Here is an 18698-nt window from a genome sequence, read left to right as displayed (position 1 = left end):
ATATATAATAGTTTTTTTTACATTGATAATGCATTATCGATAAACTCAAAAAAAATTATTATTGATTAAAATTCATATAATTAAAATAATAATTACAATTAAATATGAGAGAAATTAAAAGTTGTTTTTAATTTAATAAAATTAAATAGTAGAATTTAGCATGTCCCAACAGAGTTATTTCATTATTTCATATCTAAATAATTGAAAGTTCAACAAAATTATTAATAGTTTACTCAATTCAACTAAAATTGTTTCTGTTAATTTTTTTTCTTCTATTTTTTTAACCAATAAATTTGATTCACAACAACTTTGATTTTAAAAGTTACATAGTACTTTTTGCTTTTACTTTTCATCTTTACACAGTCCCGATCAATCAAGTTAAAAATTACATTTATTATTAAAAAATCCAGCAAATTGATTTTAGAAAGAGAGAGTTCAAGAAAGAGTTAAAAAAAATCTTATAGTATTACACGACTGAAATATTAAATATAATTTCAGTCGTATTGGAACAACTAATTCATAGGTTTAATAAAAAAATTGGAAAATCAATATAAAAAAAATAAAGATGAAATATTGATTTAAATATTTTTATAAATAATATTAAATCAAAAATAATATTTATATAAAAAAATATATTTTTAATATATACAATAAAAATTACAGACACGAACTTATGATTTTTTTAAAATAATAAATTATAATTAATTTTAATTTGTTTAAATATTTTAAAAATATACTGTTCATCCAATTATTTTTATATATAAAAAAATATATTTATAATTTAAATATAAATCAAAATAAATCTTTTTAAAAAATAATAAATTATTTTTATAAAATATTTTTATTTTTTTATTTTACATTCTTACTATATTTTAAAAATAAATTCGCTATCAGTGTCTCCTTTTCCTCCTGCTTTACATTATATAAGAAGACGTTTTAGACGAGTGCCGCCGCGTCTCTCTCAGCATTCATTTCACTCACTGCTCTCTCTCTCTCACTCTCTCATATTTCCATTTCAACTTCTTCTGAAGCTCCTTCTTTCCAGGTTCCTTCATTTCTTCAATTTCATTCATCATCATTTTTTTTATTTCTATTTTTATTTTCACTTTTTCCACAATCTACAATTTACACCATTTCATTGTTTATTTTTCGCAGATCGAGCTTCGGAAACAAAAATAAATTATTAATTTAGATTCAGTTTTCATTTTCTTCATTCATGGCAACAAGTTCGTTACATCTTCAATACTACGGAGTGAACGTGAAACCGAATCTTCTACCAGTGACGTTGCCGCTGAGAACGAAGCTTTTTATCAACAATCATGAAACGACGCCGTCGTCGTCGTTGAAGGTCACATGCAAGTCTTCGAGCGACGTGTTGGAGAAGCACGTGATCGAGAATGGGAAGCACGTGACGAGTGAAGATGAAAACAGAAAGAGTTACACTTGTGTGATGAAATTCGGTGGCTCTTCAGTTGCTTCTGCGGAGAGGATCATGGAAGTTGCTACTCTTGTTATGAGTTTTCCTCAAGAGATTCCTATTGTTGTTCTTTCTGCCATGGGAAAAACCACTAACAAGCTTTTGCTGGTATAGTATTTCATTTCTCTTCTTTTTGTTTTATTTTATTTATTTATTATTAATTCAATTTTTTTTTTATAAATTTTTTCCAATTTATGTTTAGTATCTGTGCTTTAATGTAATCAAATGTATTGGTGACTTTGAATGTAAACATGAGTATAAGTTATTTTTTTAAAAATTTATTTTAGTTATTATTACTGTTGGAGTAGATTATTAATTTCTTTCAAAATAGAAAGTTATGATTGTGTTGAATAAACAATTTAAGTGAAGGTTATGATTGTGTTGAATAAACAATTTAAGTGAAGGTTTATTTGATAAGCGTTTATTAAATAAGTGTTTATGTATAAGCACTTTTAGAATTAAAGAGGAGATGTGCTTCAACTTTTGAATATAAGTTGTAAGTTGTTTTTATAATTAGTTGTTGAAGGCGAGGGAGCAGAGTGAGCGTAGCGATCGTTAATGGACATTCTTGTAATCTAGACTGGAACTACGGTTGCTTTGTAGTCGCAGACATAGACACACTTTGTTTAACTGCGTAACGAAGCGAACGTGTTTAGTGTTTGCGATTTACGTTTCCATTTTCTCTCGTGTTACTAGTTGCCCTTCTAACATTTATTATATAGAGTTTGTTGAGATAAGCTTAAAATAACTTAAATGTGCTTAAACTGTTTTTATAACTATTATGTGGAGTTTATAAACATGTGATAAAATGTTTTAATAAGCTCTCACAAACACTTGCATAAGTTGTTGGATAAATTCCAATTAAGGGTAAATAAACTAGTCTTAAATCCTAATGCATCCTAACTGCTACGTAAATACTATATTTGTTAATGATTCCTTTGCTTTCTGATGTTGAAGAACTCTTTTCAGAGAAATGATGTTGGTTTTGTTTTTATTTTGTTATTAGGCTGGAGAAAAAGCTGTGAGTTGCGGTGTTACTAATGTCTCTTGTATTGAAGAGCTTAGCTTTATAAAAGATCTGCATCATAGGTTAGAGCAACGAGGTCCTTTTTTCTTTTTTGTTTTTGTTTTTGCAATTATGACATAAAAGTTATGAATGAAAAACAATGAATGTTCACTTCTTTATATATTTAAAAATTATAGTATTTTCTATTGATGATATGTTCTTACCTGCATCTCAGGACTGTGGATCAGCTTGGAGTGGACAGATCTGTTATTGAGAGTGAGTTATTTCTTTTGGTCACATTATTGATCATTTGATTGTTAGACTGGAAGATTTGTTTGTTTTTTGATTAAAATGTTCTTCTCAGATCATATCAGCTGGCATGCTCTACTGTCTGGAGCAATTTAACTTGTAGGCTTATAGATGCTGAAAATGCACTTGGTGTTTTCTTTGTTCAAAATACATACTTGCATATTTGTTATTGTTGTCATCATTTCTTTAATCTTGTTGAAAGGTCTCGTATTGAATGAAATGCAGATTGAAAAAGTGTTTCTAAGTGGGGGAGACATTCCTTGTCTTACAAACCATTTTTGCATGGTTAAATTAGGCCTAATCCAAATTTGAAAGTCGTATCATAGTTTATCCAAGATCTGTTGAACCACCCATTATCGAGCCACTAGGTTAGGATCCAGATGTCTAATTCTAGGCATGAGGGGTGGGTGTTGGGAGTTCTACTTTGTGGATGAAATATGATATGAAAATGTATCGGAAGTTCATATGTCATTTTTATAAAACCAAAAGCAGCAGCTACATTGCATATGCACTAGTTTCCATGATAAATTGAATTTCACCCTTGCATGAGTGACATGAAAGTATATATTCCATAATTCTGATTTCTGTCTCAGTAGATATTGAAGCTTATAGTATGAGCTTTGTTATGTTATACAGTTTCAAGATGGATTAAGACTCTATAAATGATCCAGAAAAATAAGTTATTGCCGATGGATGACACTGTAGATCATAGAAATAGGATTGCTTATGTTTACCTGGATTCAGTAAAATGAATCAACTATCAAATTAAAGGTTTTAATCGTATAAATCTAACTATTGACTTATACAATGTACATTCTGCTGAATTTTTTACCAGGAAAACTTGGAAGATTGTGTAGCTAGTGAAATTTTGATGCATATATTAGTTATAACTGCTTAGATAGTTATATATAGTTAGTTTGGGTTGTTATAATTGCTTTTGACAGTTATAAATAGTTAGAAATTAACCATTCCATGTATGCTTTTATTGAATAAGTGAAATTCTCCCTTCCTATCTCTACTCTCTATTCTCTCTCTCTCTCTCTCTCTCTCTCTCTACATTCTCCATCTTTTCCCTATCATTGGTATCTAGAGCCTGTCGACCTCGGCCACACCATTCATGGCAGAAGCGACGCGACTGCAGAACGCCATTCGTGAGGCGGAGGAACGCATCATGGCGACAGTGGAGCCATGTATCACGAGGCAAATTCGTGAATTGGAGAATCGTTTCGAAACTCAATTCACCAATGTGCAAGAAGCCATGCACGGAATTGGATTGCAGATGTCGGAGTTAACGGCGGCGCGTCGCCATGGCGGCGCCGGCGACGGTGCAACTCGACCAGCAACGCGATTAACACGTCTGGATTTTCCAAAATTCACTCGAGACGATGTGGAATCTTGGATCGCGAAATGCAAACGTTTTTTTCGCTGGATGGAACGCAAGAAGGGGACAAGGTCTCGGTTGCGAGTATCGCTCATGATGATAACTCTTTTTGTTGGTTCCAAAGTCTAGAACAGGGATCGAATGGCCGATTGACATGACCGAATTTCACCGAGGCATTGAAGATGCGATTTAGCCTCGAGTTCGATTCACCTATGGAAGAACTCAAGAAATTGGTGCAAACTGGTTCGCTGGAAGCATATCAGGAATCGTTCGACAATCTGGCGGGTAGAACAGCGTTGACAGAATCTCAAAAGCTCCAGTGCTATTTGGGAGGCCTTCAACAGGAATTGTGTAATGGTGTGAAGATGTTCACCCCGCGTACGGTGTTGGAAGCTACTCGTATTGCAAAGTTGCAAGAACGAAGCTTGGATTTGTTGCAGAAACGGTTGGTGCCTGCAAATCGAACCCAAAGTTCTTGGAGTGAGAAGAAGAATACAATTTCTAACACCTTTGACAAGAAAGTGATGCCTCAAGAGAAGAAAGGGGTTGTCGAAGGTTCTCAGAAGAGCATTTTGGGAAAGCCGACATATACGTTTCAGAAGAAACTTTCCCCTAAAGAAATGGATGAACATAGGGCTCAAAACTTGTGTTTTTTCTGTCATGACAAATTCTTTCCTGGACATGATTGTCCCCAGAGGAAAAAATGCAAGTTTTCCTTATGGAGGTTGGGGAGGAAAATCAATTAGACTCAATTGAAGTTGATTCTGTTTCTGAGGAAGTGTCTAATGAGCCTATTCAAAGTGTTGATCCTACTGTTTCTCTTAATGCCATTCAGGGAGACTCTTCTCATCCTATGATGAGATTGATTGGCTGGCTGGGTAAAAAGAGAGTTCATGTACTCATAGACACTGGCAGCACTCATAATTTCATTAGCCAGAAATTATGTAAGGAGGGGCTTAATATTCTACAACCGATGCATCCCTTGCGGATAACTGTAGCTGATGGCGGGCTTATACATGGTGCAGGACGGTGTGAAGGCATCAGGTTAAAGCTTCAAGGGTATGACTTTCTTACTGACGTTATTGCTATACCATTGTCTAGTTGTGATGTTATATTGGGCATGCAATGGTTAAGGCAATGGGGTGTCATACAATGGGATTTTACCAATATGGCTATGGAATTCTCTATGAATGGTATGAATGTGAAGTTGCAGGCTGTTAAAGAAAATAAAAGTAAGGTGGTTTCTGCTTCTAAATTGCATCAATTAGTGGTGGAAGATAGCTTCTGTTACATGCTACAGCTACTACCTTGTTCAACAGAGGCAGTGTGTTGTTCTGTGACCACTAAGGAGCTAGAGGATCCTGTGATGACGGCGCATAGAGAATCTATTTTACAGGTGTTCCAGGAGGTCTTTGAAACACCTACTGAGCTGCCACCCTTTAGGGGTATTCATGATCATCAAATTGTGCTAAAGGAGGGTTCTAACCCAGTTAGTTTAAGACCTTATAGATATCCACCAGCTCAGAAGGATATCATTGATGGTATGGTTAGGGAGCTCTTGGATTCCGGAGTAATTCAACCAAGTTCTTCCCCTTTTGCTTCTCCAGTTGTGTTAGTCAAAAAGAAAGATGGGAGTTGGCGAATGTGTGTGGATTATAGGAGGTTGAATGAAATGACGGTGAAGGCTAAATTTCCAATTCCCTTGGTGGAGGATTTATTGGATGAATTAGGTGGTGCAGTGGTGTTTTCGAAACTGGATCTTAGGGCTGGATATCACCAAATAAGGATGAAAAGTGAGGACGTACCTAAGACAGCTTTTCAAACGCATGGGGGGCAGTATGAATATGTGGTGATGCCTTTTGGATTGTCCAACGCACTAGCTACTTTTCAGGGCACAATGAACACTATTTTTTCGGGATTATTGAGGAAGTGTGTTCTTATTTTCTTTGATGATATATTAGTGTACAACCCATCTTTGGAGGCACATGTGGATTATCTCCGACAAGTGTTTCAGATCCTCAAAACTCACACTTTCTATGTTAAGGAAAGTAAGTGTGCATTCTTCACTACACGGATCGAATACTTAGGTCATTTCATTACACCTACAGGAGTCACTACTGATCCAATTAAAGTTCAAGCTGTGAGAGCTTGGCCGGCACCTCAAACAGTTAAGCAATTGAGGGGATTTTTGGGATTGACGGGTTACTACAGGCGGTTCATTAAAGGTTACAGTATTATTGCCTCTCCTCTTACTGATTTACTCAAGCGGGATTCTTTCCATTGGCCCGAAGAGGCACATACCGCCTTCACTACATTGAAAGATGCTTTGAGTAATTCCTCGGTGTTGGCCATCCCTGATATGCAAAAGCCATTTGTGGTTGAAACAGATGCTTCAAGCACTGGAATTGGTGCTGTGCTAATGCAGGACAGGCACCCTGTGGCTTTTATTAGCTAGGTTTTATCTCTTAAAAATAGGCTTTTGTCAGTTTATGACAGGGAATTATTGGCATTGGTTTACTGTAGAAATATATTGTATATTTCCTTATGTTTTATGAGAATTACATATGCTGTATTTATAGACTGCATAAGGCAGGATTTGAAAGAGAAATCTGACCTAAGAATCGGGGGAATTAATTTCCCATGAATGCTAATTCTAATTACAGAAAAGAACAGGAAATAATAGCTAATTAATTACATTAATCATAATCCTTAATGAGCTGTACAAACAGAATCATTTGATTCTGTATTGATTATTCCATACTCCCCCTCAATCTGGGTGGTAGATGTCTATCATACCCAGATTGGATTTGATATTCTCGTATATGTTCCTTGGAAGGGCTTTTGTTAGAATGTCTGCAGTTTGCTGGCATGATGGAATATGATTAACACTTATAATTTCATGATCAATTTTCTCCTTGATGAAGTGTCGGTCTATCTCCACATGCTTTGTTCTATCATGCTGTACCGGGTTCTTAGCAATGCTAATAGCAGCCTTGTTATCACATAATATCTTCATGGGGTGATTGGTAGGAATTTTGATCTCATCTAGCATTCGCTTAAGCCAAATTCCTTCACAAATACCTTGTGACATAGCTCTGAATTCTGCTTCTGCGCTACTCCTAGCCACAACAGATTGTTTCTTGCTTCTCCAAGTTACCATATTACCCCATACAAATGTGCAGTAGCCTGTAGTTGATTTCCTGTCAGATAAACATCCTGCCCAATCAGAATCGGTGTAGACTTCAATGCCTCTGTTTGAGTTCTTTTGAAAATAAAGTCCTCGGCCTGGCGTACCTTTCAGGTACTGGAGAATTCTGTTCACATTTCTCATGTCAGTTTCAGTTGGATTTGACATATAACGACTAGCCATGCTTACAGCAAAACCAATGTCTGGTCTGGTGTGAGTTAGATAGATTAGTTTTCCGACTAGACTTTGATATCTATCTTTATTAGCCAGTACATTCTCATCTTCACTCCTTTTTACTTGTTCTATGGGAGTATTGGCAGCTTTGCATCCAAGCATACCTGTTTCTTGAAGTAAATCCAGAGTGTACTTCCTTTGAGAAACTGAAATACCATTCTTTGTTCGTGCAATTTCCATCCCTAGAAAATACTTGAGTTGTCCCAAGTCTTTGACTTCAAATTCTTTTGCTAGAAGTTTCTTTAACTGGTTGACTTGTTCATCATCGTCTCCCGTAATAACGATATCATCAACATAGACAATAAACAAAGCTATCTTCCCATCCAAAGAGTGCTTGACAAACATGGTATGGTCTGTTTGACATTGAACAAAACCATCTTGCTTGACAACTTTTGTTAGTCTATCAAACCATGCCCTTGGTGATTGTTTGAGGCCATATAGAGATTTGCGAAGTCGACACACCATGTTGGCGGTTCCAGGTGATTCAAGTCCCGGAGGAATTTGCATATATACCTCTTCTTCTAACTCTCCATTTAGAAATGCATTCTTTATGTCTAGTTGGTGTAGGGGCCAATCTAGATTTGCTGACAAAGATAGTAGAACCCGGACAGAATTGAGCTTCGCAACAGGTGCAAAAGTCTCCTCATAATCCACCCCATATGATTGTGTGAACCCCTTTGCAACCAACCGAGCTTTGTACCTGTTTATACTCCCATCAGCATTGTGTTTAATTGAAAATATCCACTTGCATCCTACTGCTTTCTTCCCTTCTGGTATAGCAGTGATCTCCCATGTGTCATTTCTTACAAGTGCTTGAACTTCTTCTGTTACAGCTGCTGCCCATTCAGGTTTCTGCAATGCTTCTTGAATATTATTTGGAATTTCTAAGTTGTCAACAGCTGCTACAAAGGACCTGTAACTTTGTGATAGTTTTCCATAGGAGATATATTTTTCAATAGGGTGTTTAGTGCAAGTTCTAACCCCTTTTCTCATAGCAATAGGAATATCAATATCTATTGTATCAACATGTTTAGAGTTAGGAAGAATATTACCTGTGGGAACTTCATTTTCTAGAGTCTGGTTTGACTCATGGCCTTGCATTGGAGCTTTGCTTGACTCTACCTCCTTCCTTTTATAACAAAAACCCTTCCACTTGCCTGTTTTTGGATCACAATCCTGTTGAGATGTGGTTGAAACTATAATTGGTTCTGTTTCCGTCACAACTTCTGTTGTCCTTTCACTCGGCTGAATGTTTGAGGTCTGGTCTGGTAATTTTTCAGCTGGTGTAGGCATAGGTTCAGCTGATTGAGTGTTGCCGGTTTGGTTTGGTATGATTTTGTCATGTTCGGTTAGTTCAAGAGGCAAAAGTTGGTATTCTGAATTTTCTATATGCTCCCCCTGAATACCAGTTTTGGTGTAATAGGGTTGATTTTCAAAGAAGGTTACATCCATAGTGTGGTAAAATTTTTTGGTATGGGGAGAGTAACACCTATATCCCTTTTGGTGAGGAGAGTAACCAAGAAAAATGCATTTGATGGATTTTGGGTCTAATTTGCTTCGGTGAGGGTTGAGGTTATGGACAAAAGTTGAGCATCCAAATATTTTTAATGGAATAGAGGAAAAGATTTTGCTGGTTGGAAATAGGTTTTGAAGTGTGGAGAGTGGGGTCTTAAAGTTAAGGATACGGGAGGGTGTTCGATTTATAAGGTGAGTTGCTGAAAGGACAGCTTCTCCCCAAAAGTGTTGTGGGACATTTGTGGCTAACATGATTGATCTAGTCACTTCCAAAAGGTGTCTATTCTTCCTTTCCGCAACTCCATTTTGTTGGGGAGTGTCCACACACGAGCTTTGGTGAACAATTCCAACCTTTTGAAGATAGGAACTTAGAGCAAGGTTGTAATACTCACGGCCATTGTCAGTTCTGAGTATCTGAATATTGCTTTGGAATTGTGTTTGTACCATCTTATGATAAATTTCAAATATTCTCCCTACTTCTGATTTTTCCTTCATTAGAAACACCCAGGTAACACGTGTGTGATCATCAATAAAGGTGACAAACCATCTGGAGCCTGTAATGTTGTGGACTCGTGATGGTCCCCATACATCACTATGAATTAATGAAAAAGGTTTTGAGGGTTTATTAGATTGGGGTGAGTAATGGTTTCGAGTATGTTTAGACAATTGGCAAATTTCACACTGAAAATGTTCCTTGTTTTTATTGAATAAAGAGGGAAACATTTTTTCCAAGTATATGAAATTTGGGTGGCCTAATCTGTAGTGCCACATCATTACAGGATTATTATCACTTGAAACTGCAGCTGCAACATGACAATTATTCTTGAGTTTTTCTTCTGATTTTTCCACTTGAAGGAGGTAGAGTCCAGCACACTCTTCAGCATTGCCAATCGTCTTCCCCGACTCCAAAGTCTGAAATTCACACAAGTTAGGGAAGAATTTAGTAACACATTTCAAATCTCTTGTAATCTTGCTAATAGACAGCAAGTTACAATCCAGTTTAGGCACATACAAAACAGAGTCAAGTGTAATATTTGATGAAATGATAATTGATCCTTTACCCATGACCTTAAAATGTGTACCATCAGCTATTCGAACATTATAGTTATAGGGACATGGAGAATAACTACTAAACAAAGTAAAATCTCCAGTCATGTGATCTGAAGCCCCTGAGTCAACAATCCATGATTTTATTTTTTCCTTACTAGTGTTTAGAGCATGTAAGTAATTACCTCTTTGAGCCACTACAACAGTACCACATTTTTCTACAGTTAACATGGTTTGCTGAAGGAGTTTTTGAAGAGCCTCCATTTGTTCTTTGCTAAAAAGAGATGAGTTAGAGTATACCTCAGCTTCTTGATTGTTAAATGCTGTGTTACCTCTTCCCTCCTTGCCTTTGAAAAATTTGGTCTCTGAAGGTTTTCCATGTATGATCCAACATGTTTCCTTTGTGTGGCCTGGTCTCTTGCAGTGTTCACACCAGGGGCGGGTTTTCTTTTGTGGTGGCCGAGGTTGATTCCCTCTTGCTGCCATTGCAGAGCTCTCGCTGTACAGAACTGAGCTAGGTGTTCCCAACATGATTTTCTTCCTGCTTTCTTCCCTTCTCACTTCTGAAAAGGCTTCTCGAATTTTGAGAAGTGGTTTGGTTCCAAGGATCCTTCCACGAACTTCATCTAGGTCCTTGTTTAGCCCCAATAGGAACTTGTAAATCCTATCTTTTTCCACCAGCTCCTTATATTTCTTTTGATCTTCTGTACAACACCATGTAACCTCTTCATATATGTCGAGTTGCTGCCAGTGTTTGTTAAGTATATTAAAATACTCGGTAACAGAAGATTCTCCCTGTCGAAGGTCATGAAGAATACTTTTAATCTCAAATATGACAGATGTATTGTCAACATTTGAGTATGTTTCCTTCACTGCATCCCATATCTCTTTTGCAGTGTCATAGAACATGAAATTTTCACCAATTTCGTTTGTCATGGTATTGAGCAGCCATGACATTACTTGGCTGTTCTCAAGTTTCCATTTCTGAAAGTTTTTGTCTCCTTTTTCGGGACATTTAGAATCCCCCGTTGTGTAGCCTTCCCTTCCTTTTCCTTCGAGGAAGATCTTGACTGACCTTACCCATTGGGTATAGTTTTGACCATTTAATTTATGGCCTGTGATGAGGTGAGTGAGCCCTTCGTGTGAACTGGTCGGAAATGATCCAGTCTCCACTTTGAGCGATTCATCAGATTTGGGATCCACCATAGTTTGGCGGCGCTAGGTTAGGGATGGTTCAGATCGTGCTCTGATACCATGTTAAGAATGTGTGATTGGGCCTAACTCAACCCTACAAAACCGGTTTTGGTAGAGTGAGGACTGCCCCCACTTATAAACACATGTTCAGGTCATATATTGTCCGATGTGGGACTCTTAACACACACCCTCACGTCCAGGACTGGACATCTGGAGTGTGGAAATAAATGGTGGGTGGCCCGATAGCGGAAACCATAGTAGGTGGCCCATTGGATCTTAAACGAGGCTCTGATACCATGTTAACTGTAGAAAAAGGTGGTACTGCTGTAGTGGCTCAAAGAGGTAATTACTTACATGCTCTAAACACTAGTAAGGAAAAAATAAAATCATGGATTGTTGACTCAGGGGCTTCAGATCACATGACTGGAGATTTTACTTTGTTTAGTAGTTATTCTCCATGTCCCTATAACTATAATGTTCGAATAGCTGATGGTACACATTCTAAGATCATGGGTAAAGGATCAATTATCATTTCATCAAAATATTACACTTGACTCTGTTTTGTATGTGCCTAAACTGGATTGTAACTTGCTGTCTATTAGCAAGATTACAAGAGATTTGAAATGTGTTACTAAATTCTTCCCTAACTTGTGTGAATTTCAGACTTTGGAGTCGGACGGTCAAAGCGAAGTCTTGAACCGTTGCTTAGAACATTACTTGCGGGCTATGACATGGCAGCAGCCTAAGGAATGGGTCAATTGGTTACCTTTGGCTGAGTGGTGGTACAATACCACTTACCATTCAGCTATTCAAGCTACCCCTTATGAGATTGTGTATGGCCAAGCACCACCACTGCATCTTCCTTATTGCCCTTAAAGTACCAAGGTCGAGGCGGTCGATCGAAGCTTCATTGTAAGGGAAGAAATGATCCAGAAATTACAGGGTAATTTGGTCCGGGCTCAAGCACGTATGAAGCGGCAGGCTGATAAACATCGCAGTGATCGGGAATTTAAGGAAGGAGATTGGATTTTCCTAAAGTTACAGCCCTATAGACAAGCTTCTGCTCAATATCGTGCTTCCGAAAAGCTTTCTCCTCGGTTTTATGGTCCTTATCAGGTGCTGCATAGGGTGGGAAAAGTTGCATACACCTTGATTCTTCCATCTACTTCGCGGATTCATCCTACGTTCCATGTATCTCTTTTGAAACCGTGTCCTGATGAGAACATTCCCGTGGTTGCACTTCCTGAGGAGTGGGGCAGTTTGGATGATCCTAAGGAACCATTTAAGATTTTGAAGAGGCGCTCCATTCAGAGGCACAATAGGGCGGTTACTGAGGTTTTGATTCAGTGGAAAGGAGAGGCTATGGAAGAGGCTACTTGGGAGTTGCTATACAAACTCAAACTCCAGTTTCCTTATTTTGATGTTACAGCTGTTCCTTGAGGACAAGGAAGATTTTAAGGGGCGGGATATGATGCATATATTAGTTATAACTGCTTAGACAGTTATATATAGTTAGTTTGAGTTGTTATAACTGCTTTTGACAATTATAAATAGTTAGAAACTAACCATTCCATGTATGCTTTTATTGAATAAATGAAATTCTCCCTTCCTATCTCTACTCTCTATTCTCTCTCTCTCTCTATTCTCCATCTTTTCCCTATCAAATTTGTAATAGATATTGTAAGAAAGTCGCGCAGACATCTGGGAATCTGTTAGACCTCTCATAAAGAATACTTATAAGAGGAAGGGGCACCAATAAAGCAAGATAAACGCTATCCAATGAAGAATACATATAAACAGTCATTTTCATGGTATCTATAGCAGTTACAGATTCTAAGGGGCAGCAATTATTATTATTACTAGAGTAACAATTATTATTAAGAATAGTTACAGAACTTAGGCAATATAAGAAGGGAAACAGAACTGTGTTTTGATCATCCTGCAGTTGTGAGTGTTAGACACTTTGGAGGGAGAGAACCAAGCTCTCGAATCTTGGTGTGTGTCCTAATATTTTGTACTATTTTCCTATAACTATTGTAAGCATAATATTCTGGTCTTTGAACTTCAACCAGAATTATTATCATTAAAGTATTCCTATTCTCTAAATTATTCTGTTCAGAGCCGGTTTCTATCAGAATCCATCTATCATTATGTATCTCTCAAACCAAGAAAAATCATACACTCAGTTTTTTATTAAAATTGCAACCTTAACAAGTTGCCAGCTTTTCATTTTGTTTTATTAATTTTGGACCTTCTTTATTCTCAATATGTCTGCTCTGTAATTTTCACATATTTTTATTCCTTTTTGTTGGTAACTTGGTTTATGCACGTCAAAATATTTTCAGAGCACCTCGAAGAATTGGAGCTACTTTTGAATGGGATAGCGATGATGAAAGAGCTAACTAAACGAACTCAAGACTATTTAGTTTCTTTTGGAGAATGCATGTCTACTAGGATCTTTGCTGCATATCTTAATAAATTGGGTGTTAAGGCCCGCCAAGTACGTGTTTTTATTGTTTATTTAAATTTAAATCTAATACATGCTGTACTGTAACTAAAAGGTTGTTAGTATTTATTTGTATTGCTGTTCATGATCATAGTTTGATGCTAATTTATTGGTCTGGCAGTATGACGCATTTGAGATTGGTTTTATAACAACCGATGACTTCACAAATGCGGATATTTTAGAAGCAACTTATCCAGCTGTTGCAAAGAGATTGAATGGTGACTGGCTCTCTGATCCTGCAATTGCAATTGTTACTGGCTTCCTCGGAAAGGTAATTATGATATCATGCTTTTCCAATGCTTCTTTTAACTTCTTCAGGATTTTGTGTAACAAAAATGATAATTTTCTGATGAAAATAAATGGAACTTGTTTTTCTTCTTGAAGGCCCAAAAATCATGTGCAGTGACAACACTAGGTAGAGGTGGTAGTGATTTGACAGCTACAACAATTGGGAAAGCGCTTGGCTTACCTGAGATTCAGGTTTGTGCATAATAACCCAGTTCTACATTTCAAAATTGAGACAAGAAAGACAAATTTAATTTCAATCACATACACAGGTATGGAAGGATGTCGATGGTGTCTTAACCTGTGACCCGAATATATACCCGAAGGCTGAACCTGTCCCCTTTTTGACCTTTGACGAGGCTGCTGAGCTAGCTTACTTTGGTGCTCAGGTATCATTACACTCACCTAGCTGCTCTTATTTATGACAAAAAGCCATACAATCTCTCTCTTATGGTTTGAAAATTTTTAGATTCTTATTCTAGCGTTCATTCTTGGATCTGCTTTTGTTTTGAATCATGTTTCTATGATGTTACTTCATAGGTGATGCTGTGCTTTTTTTATAAGCTTCATAAATGCTATGTGGTTTTATTGATTTTCTTGATAGAAGGAAAAACTTACTATTGAGGGGAAAAATTCAGTTGCACAACAACATGGTTCACTTACCTTTTTGTTCCACATTAGAGAACCACATAAAGTACAGGAATAAATTCTTTGAATCCATATTGATCTAAAGTCTTTCAATGTGCTAGAAGAGGAGGTTATTCCAAGGTGAAAGTGAAATCAATGTTACCCAAACAAGTTATTCTAATGTAGTTGCAAACAATGTGAAAGTAAGGGGATCATTGTTTTGAAGCTACACTTGTTCATAAATATTCATAAAAAGACCAGCTGTACTTTTTTGGTATGCTGTTGTCGACAAAAAGACATTATTTTGGGCTCCGACATAAGCATTCAGTAATATAAGATTTTTTCTTCTGTTAATAAAAATTGTATATGTCAATATTTCAATGTTATCATCTAATTTATTAGTGAGCGAGCCCGGTACAAAGGATGTTATCTCTGATAATCACCTTTCGTGCTGTGGCGAGGAGCTTGACTGTTGTGGATCAAATGGATAGACTAGCAAGTTGGGTTATCAGAATTATTTTATTTAGGCCGAGTCTAAATCATTTATTCTCTGATTAACAGGTTCTGCATCCGCAGTCTATGAGACCTGCTAGAGAAGGTGATATTCCAGTTAGGGTTAAAAATTCCTACAATCCTAAAGCTCCTGGTACTCTCATTACCAAGGAAAGGGATATGAGCAAGGTTTGTAGAATTTTGTTTTGCAATAAAAAGTAACTCATTATGTTGAGTAAGACTTGCACAATATTTAAGTTTTCCATTTTCAACCTACAGGCAATATTAACAAGCATTGTTTTAAAACGTAATGTGACCATGTTGGATATAGTGAGCACTCGCATGCTTGGTCAGTATGGTTTCCTTGCTAAGGTGAGAGTTCATGCCTTTCAGACCTGTCATCCTTGTCATTGAATGCCTTCTGTTTTTCATATTTTACATGTATACAACAGGTGTTTTCAATCTTTGAAGATTTAGGCATATCAGTTGATGTTGTTGCTACAAGCGAAGTCAGTGTTTCCTTGACTTTGGATCCATCAAAGTTATGGAGCAGGGAGCTAATACAGCAGGCAAGTGTAAGGCATTTCTATATCTTTGATCAGTTTGTTCACTGAGTGCAAATTTCCCTGATGAACTTATGTAGACAAATGCCTGCTCCATAAGGTGTTAGTCACAATATGGTGTTTTTTGTCCCCCAACAATGGCTTGTCTTTTGTTTTTAAGCAGGAACTTGACCATGTTGTTGAAGAACTAGAGAAAATTGCTGTGGTGAATCTCCTACAAAATAGATCCATCATCTCTCTCATTGGAAATGTTCAGCAATCATCATTGATTTTGGAGAAGGTTCTGTATTATTTGTTTAACTAGTTTAGTTGGTCACATAAGAAAACCACTGATTAACATTCTACTACAGGCATTTTGTGTTCTTCGAAGACTTGGTGTTACTGTTCAAATGATCTCTCAGGGTGCATCTAAGGTATGTATACACTTAATCAACTATATTATTCTTCCTAATATTTGATTCACTCTTTTCTTTTTGTGCTTCAAAGGTGGTGATGATGAAACATATTATCTTGGATTATAGGATAAACTTTCCTCCTCCATCAATATTATTTTGGCTTTCGAACACTGTCAGTTCAGGCATTTGACATACAAGACATCAAAATAGTTTCATTCTCATGTATTCTATCTGTTCTCTGTTTTGTTTTTGCCAGGTGAACATCTCATTGGTAGTAAATGATACTGAAGCAGATGAGTGTGTAAGAGCTCTCCATGAAGCTTTCTTCGAAACCAAGTTACAGAGGGATTACACAAATGGAAATGGTTATGTAGCTAAATCATCTTAGGAACACTTTTGAGCTTCAATTCTGTCCGGAATATATATATATCCAATCTTAAAATGCTTTGTCAACCAAGCAATTTTCTTCTCATAATCTTGTTCGATTGAGATGTTGCGATGGCAAAGCATAATAAGTGTACACTAGTCGAGTATTGCTAGAGAGTAGACTTGTAGTTGGCCTATATTTTAATAAACCATGACACGCCAGAAGCTCCTGAAGTTTTCTTCATGTTTTTTAACGAGTATGTATTATAGGGTTCTATTTGAGATTTTAACATTATTGATGTAGCCTATGTTATTGAACTGAAAAAGTTTATTTTTCAGGTTCAACTAGTTGGATATTTATTGTAATGATTCTTAGAATGTATTGATGGTGCTGGTGCTGGTGCATCTAAGTAATTCTTCCTCACAGTTTAAGTCGACAGCATGCAATGATCATACAAACATATTAGTAGTGACAACGGGTGAGAGAGAAAGTCTCACCCCTTTCAATTGTCTCTTTCTTCCGTTCATTCAACTTCACCATGCAATTAGTATTGTATTCAAAAATCGTGTAACTCTTATACAAGGATTGACATCTCAATCAGGTGCTTCTTAATTAGTACAAGTAGGGTTGGTATCTCAATCATTTGTACAGAGATTTTTGTTCCGTCATCTCACATATATGACACCATACAACTTTTTATAATATCCAAAATTTTAAATATTCGTACTTTTGATATGTTGCTTAGAAAAATGGGGTTGAACGTTTTATAAGTGAAAGGATTCATATATCTATCATCTTAAAATTTTGGGTGAATATTTGGTGTCTCTTTCACCTGTGTGTTACTTTTGACCTAATGTTGATGCTCCTCATGATGACTTCATAGTGGTATTAGAGTTGATGGTTCAATTAAGGGATCGACTTCTTGTATCGAAAGTCTTTCTGATAATATGGTGGTCAAGCGACGTATTCTGTTGTAGTGCCAGTGACGGTGCAAACGTATGTAGATGAAACAACTTCTCTTGAAACAACTTCTCTTTGAGGATAAATATAATGAGTGAACTCAAATTTGAGGGAAGAATGTTGTGTGAGTTGGAAGTCCCACATTGCTTAGAAAAGTGGAGGTCGAACACTTTATAAGTGAGAGGACCTATACACCTTAAGGTTTTAGGTGAATATGTGGTGTCTCTCTCACGTGTGTGTTGCTCTTGACCCAATGTTGATGCTTCTCATGATGACCTCATATTTTTATTTTTTTAAAAAACCGGAGTGTGAAAAATGTAATCTTTGACCTCGAGTGTTACATCTACTTTCCGTCCTCTTTGGTCTCACTGATACCACTATAACAATGATAACTTATGCCCTAGGGGCATCAGATAAGACACTTATTTGTAGAAAGTTTATATTGAAAAAAATAATTATAAAATTAATTTTATATCTTTATTAAAATTAATTCACAATTTTTAATATAAAATTACTTTATTTAGTTCTTATCTTGTGCTCCCTAGGATATAAGTTAACATTAATTTATTGATCTTATTGTTATTTTATTATCGTGAATATAAGATCAATATAATTTATAGTTTAACATTTCCAAATTAACACGTCAACGCATACACCATACTACATAGAATTATAAAAAAATATATTTAGGATGTTCTAGGTAATGAACAAAGACCGGTAGGAGAAAATGTATTTAGGAATGTAAAATCAATGGCATGTATGAGCAAGTGCGCCATTGTTGTTAATGTAAAAAATATTATCGTATGTAATAATATTTAAATTAAATATTAATATTTATTATTATTATTATTATTTTTTATATAATTTATTATTTTAATTAAAAAATTATTACACTATCAAATGTATTATCGTCTCCTCCTGAGTATCATATATAGACGCCAATTAAATTTGTTAGATTTATAAGAGACATTAATTCAATTGATGCTATTATAAGTTATCGATTTTTTTCGAATACTTTAAAAAGTATTGAAGAAAATTTATTATTTAAAAAATTAATTTGAAATTTTTGGTTTTTTTAATAAAGAAATTTCTTATTCATTCATATGATTAACTAAACAATACGAAAAAGAAATATACTATGTAATCACCATCA

The 18698-nt window shown here is 36.0% G+C and overlaps 1 protein-coding gene across 3 annotated transcripts; it reads left to right on the top strand.

The window, feature by feature from the left end:
- The first annotated feature begins 906 nt into the window (after positions 1–906).
- LOC127126380 (aspartokinase 2, chloroplastic) lies at positions 907–17010 on the top strand. Of its 3 annotated transcripts, none has more exons than XM_051055319.1 (14): positions 907–1045; positions 1156–1585; positions 2484–2566; positions 2719–2759; positions 13696–13850; positions 13978–14127; positions 14241–14336; positions 14414–14530; positions 15330–15449; positions 15540–15632; positions 15713–15829; positions 15987–16103; positions 16174–16236; positions 16475–17010. In XM_051055319.1, the coding sequence occupies exons 2-14, from the start codon at positions 1217–1219 to the stop codon at positions 16604–16606; spliced, it is 1653 nt and encodes a 550-aa protein (XP_050911276.1). In that variant the 5' UTR covers positions 907–1045; positions 1156–1216; the 3' UTR covers positions 16607–17010. The 3 variants fall into 3 exon arrangements, with proteins under 3 accessions (XP_050911276.1, XP_050911268.1, XP_050911261.1); XM_051055311.1 differs by having other exon boundaries at positions 15713–15835; XM_051055304.1 differs by having other exon boundaries at positions 15713–15835; positions 15984–16103.
- Positions 17011–18698: the final 1688 nt, after the last annotated feature.

Source organism: Lathyrus oleraceus, chromosome 1 (assembly GCF_024323335.1).
Source record: "Lathyrus oleraceus cultivar Zhongwan6 chromosome 1, CAAS_Psat_ZW6_1.0, whole genome shotgun sequence".
NCBI lineage: Eukaryota > Viridiplantae > Streptophyta > Magnoliopsida > Fabales > Fabaceae > Lathyrus > Lathyrus oleraceus.
Note: the sequence above shows the minus strand (reverse complement) of the source record. Positions and strands in the feature narration are given on the sequence as shown.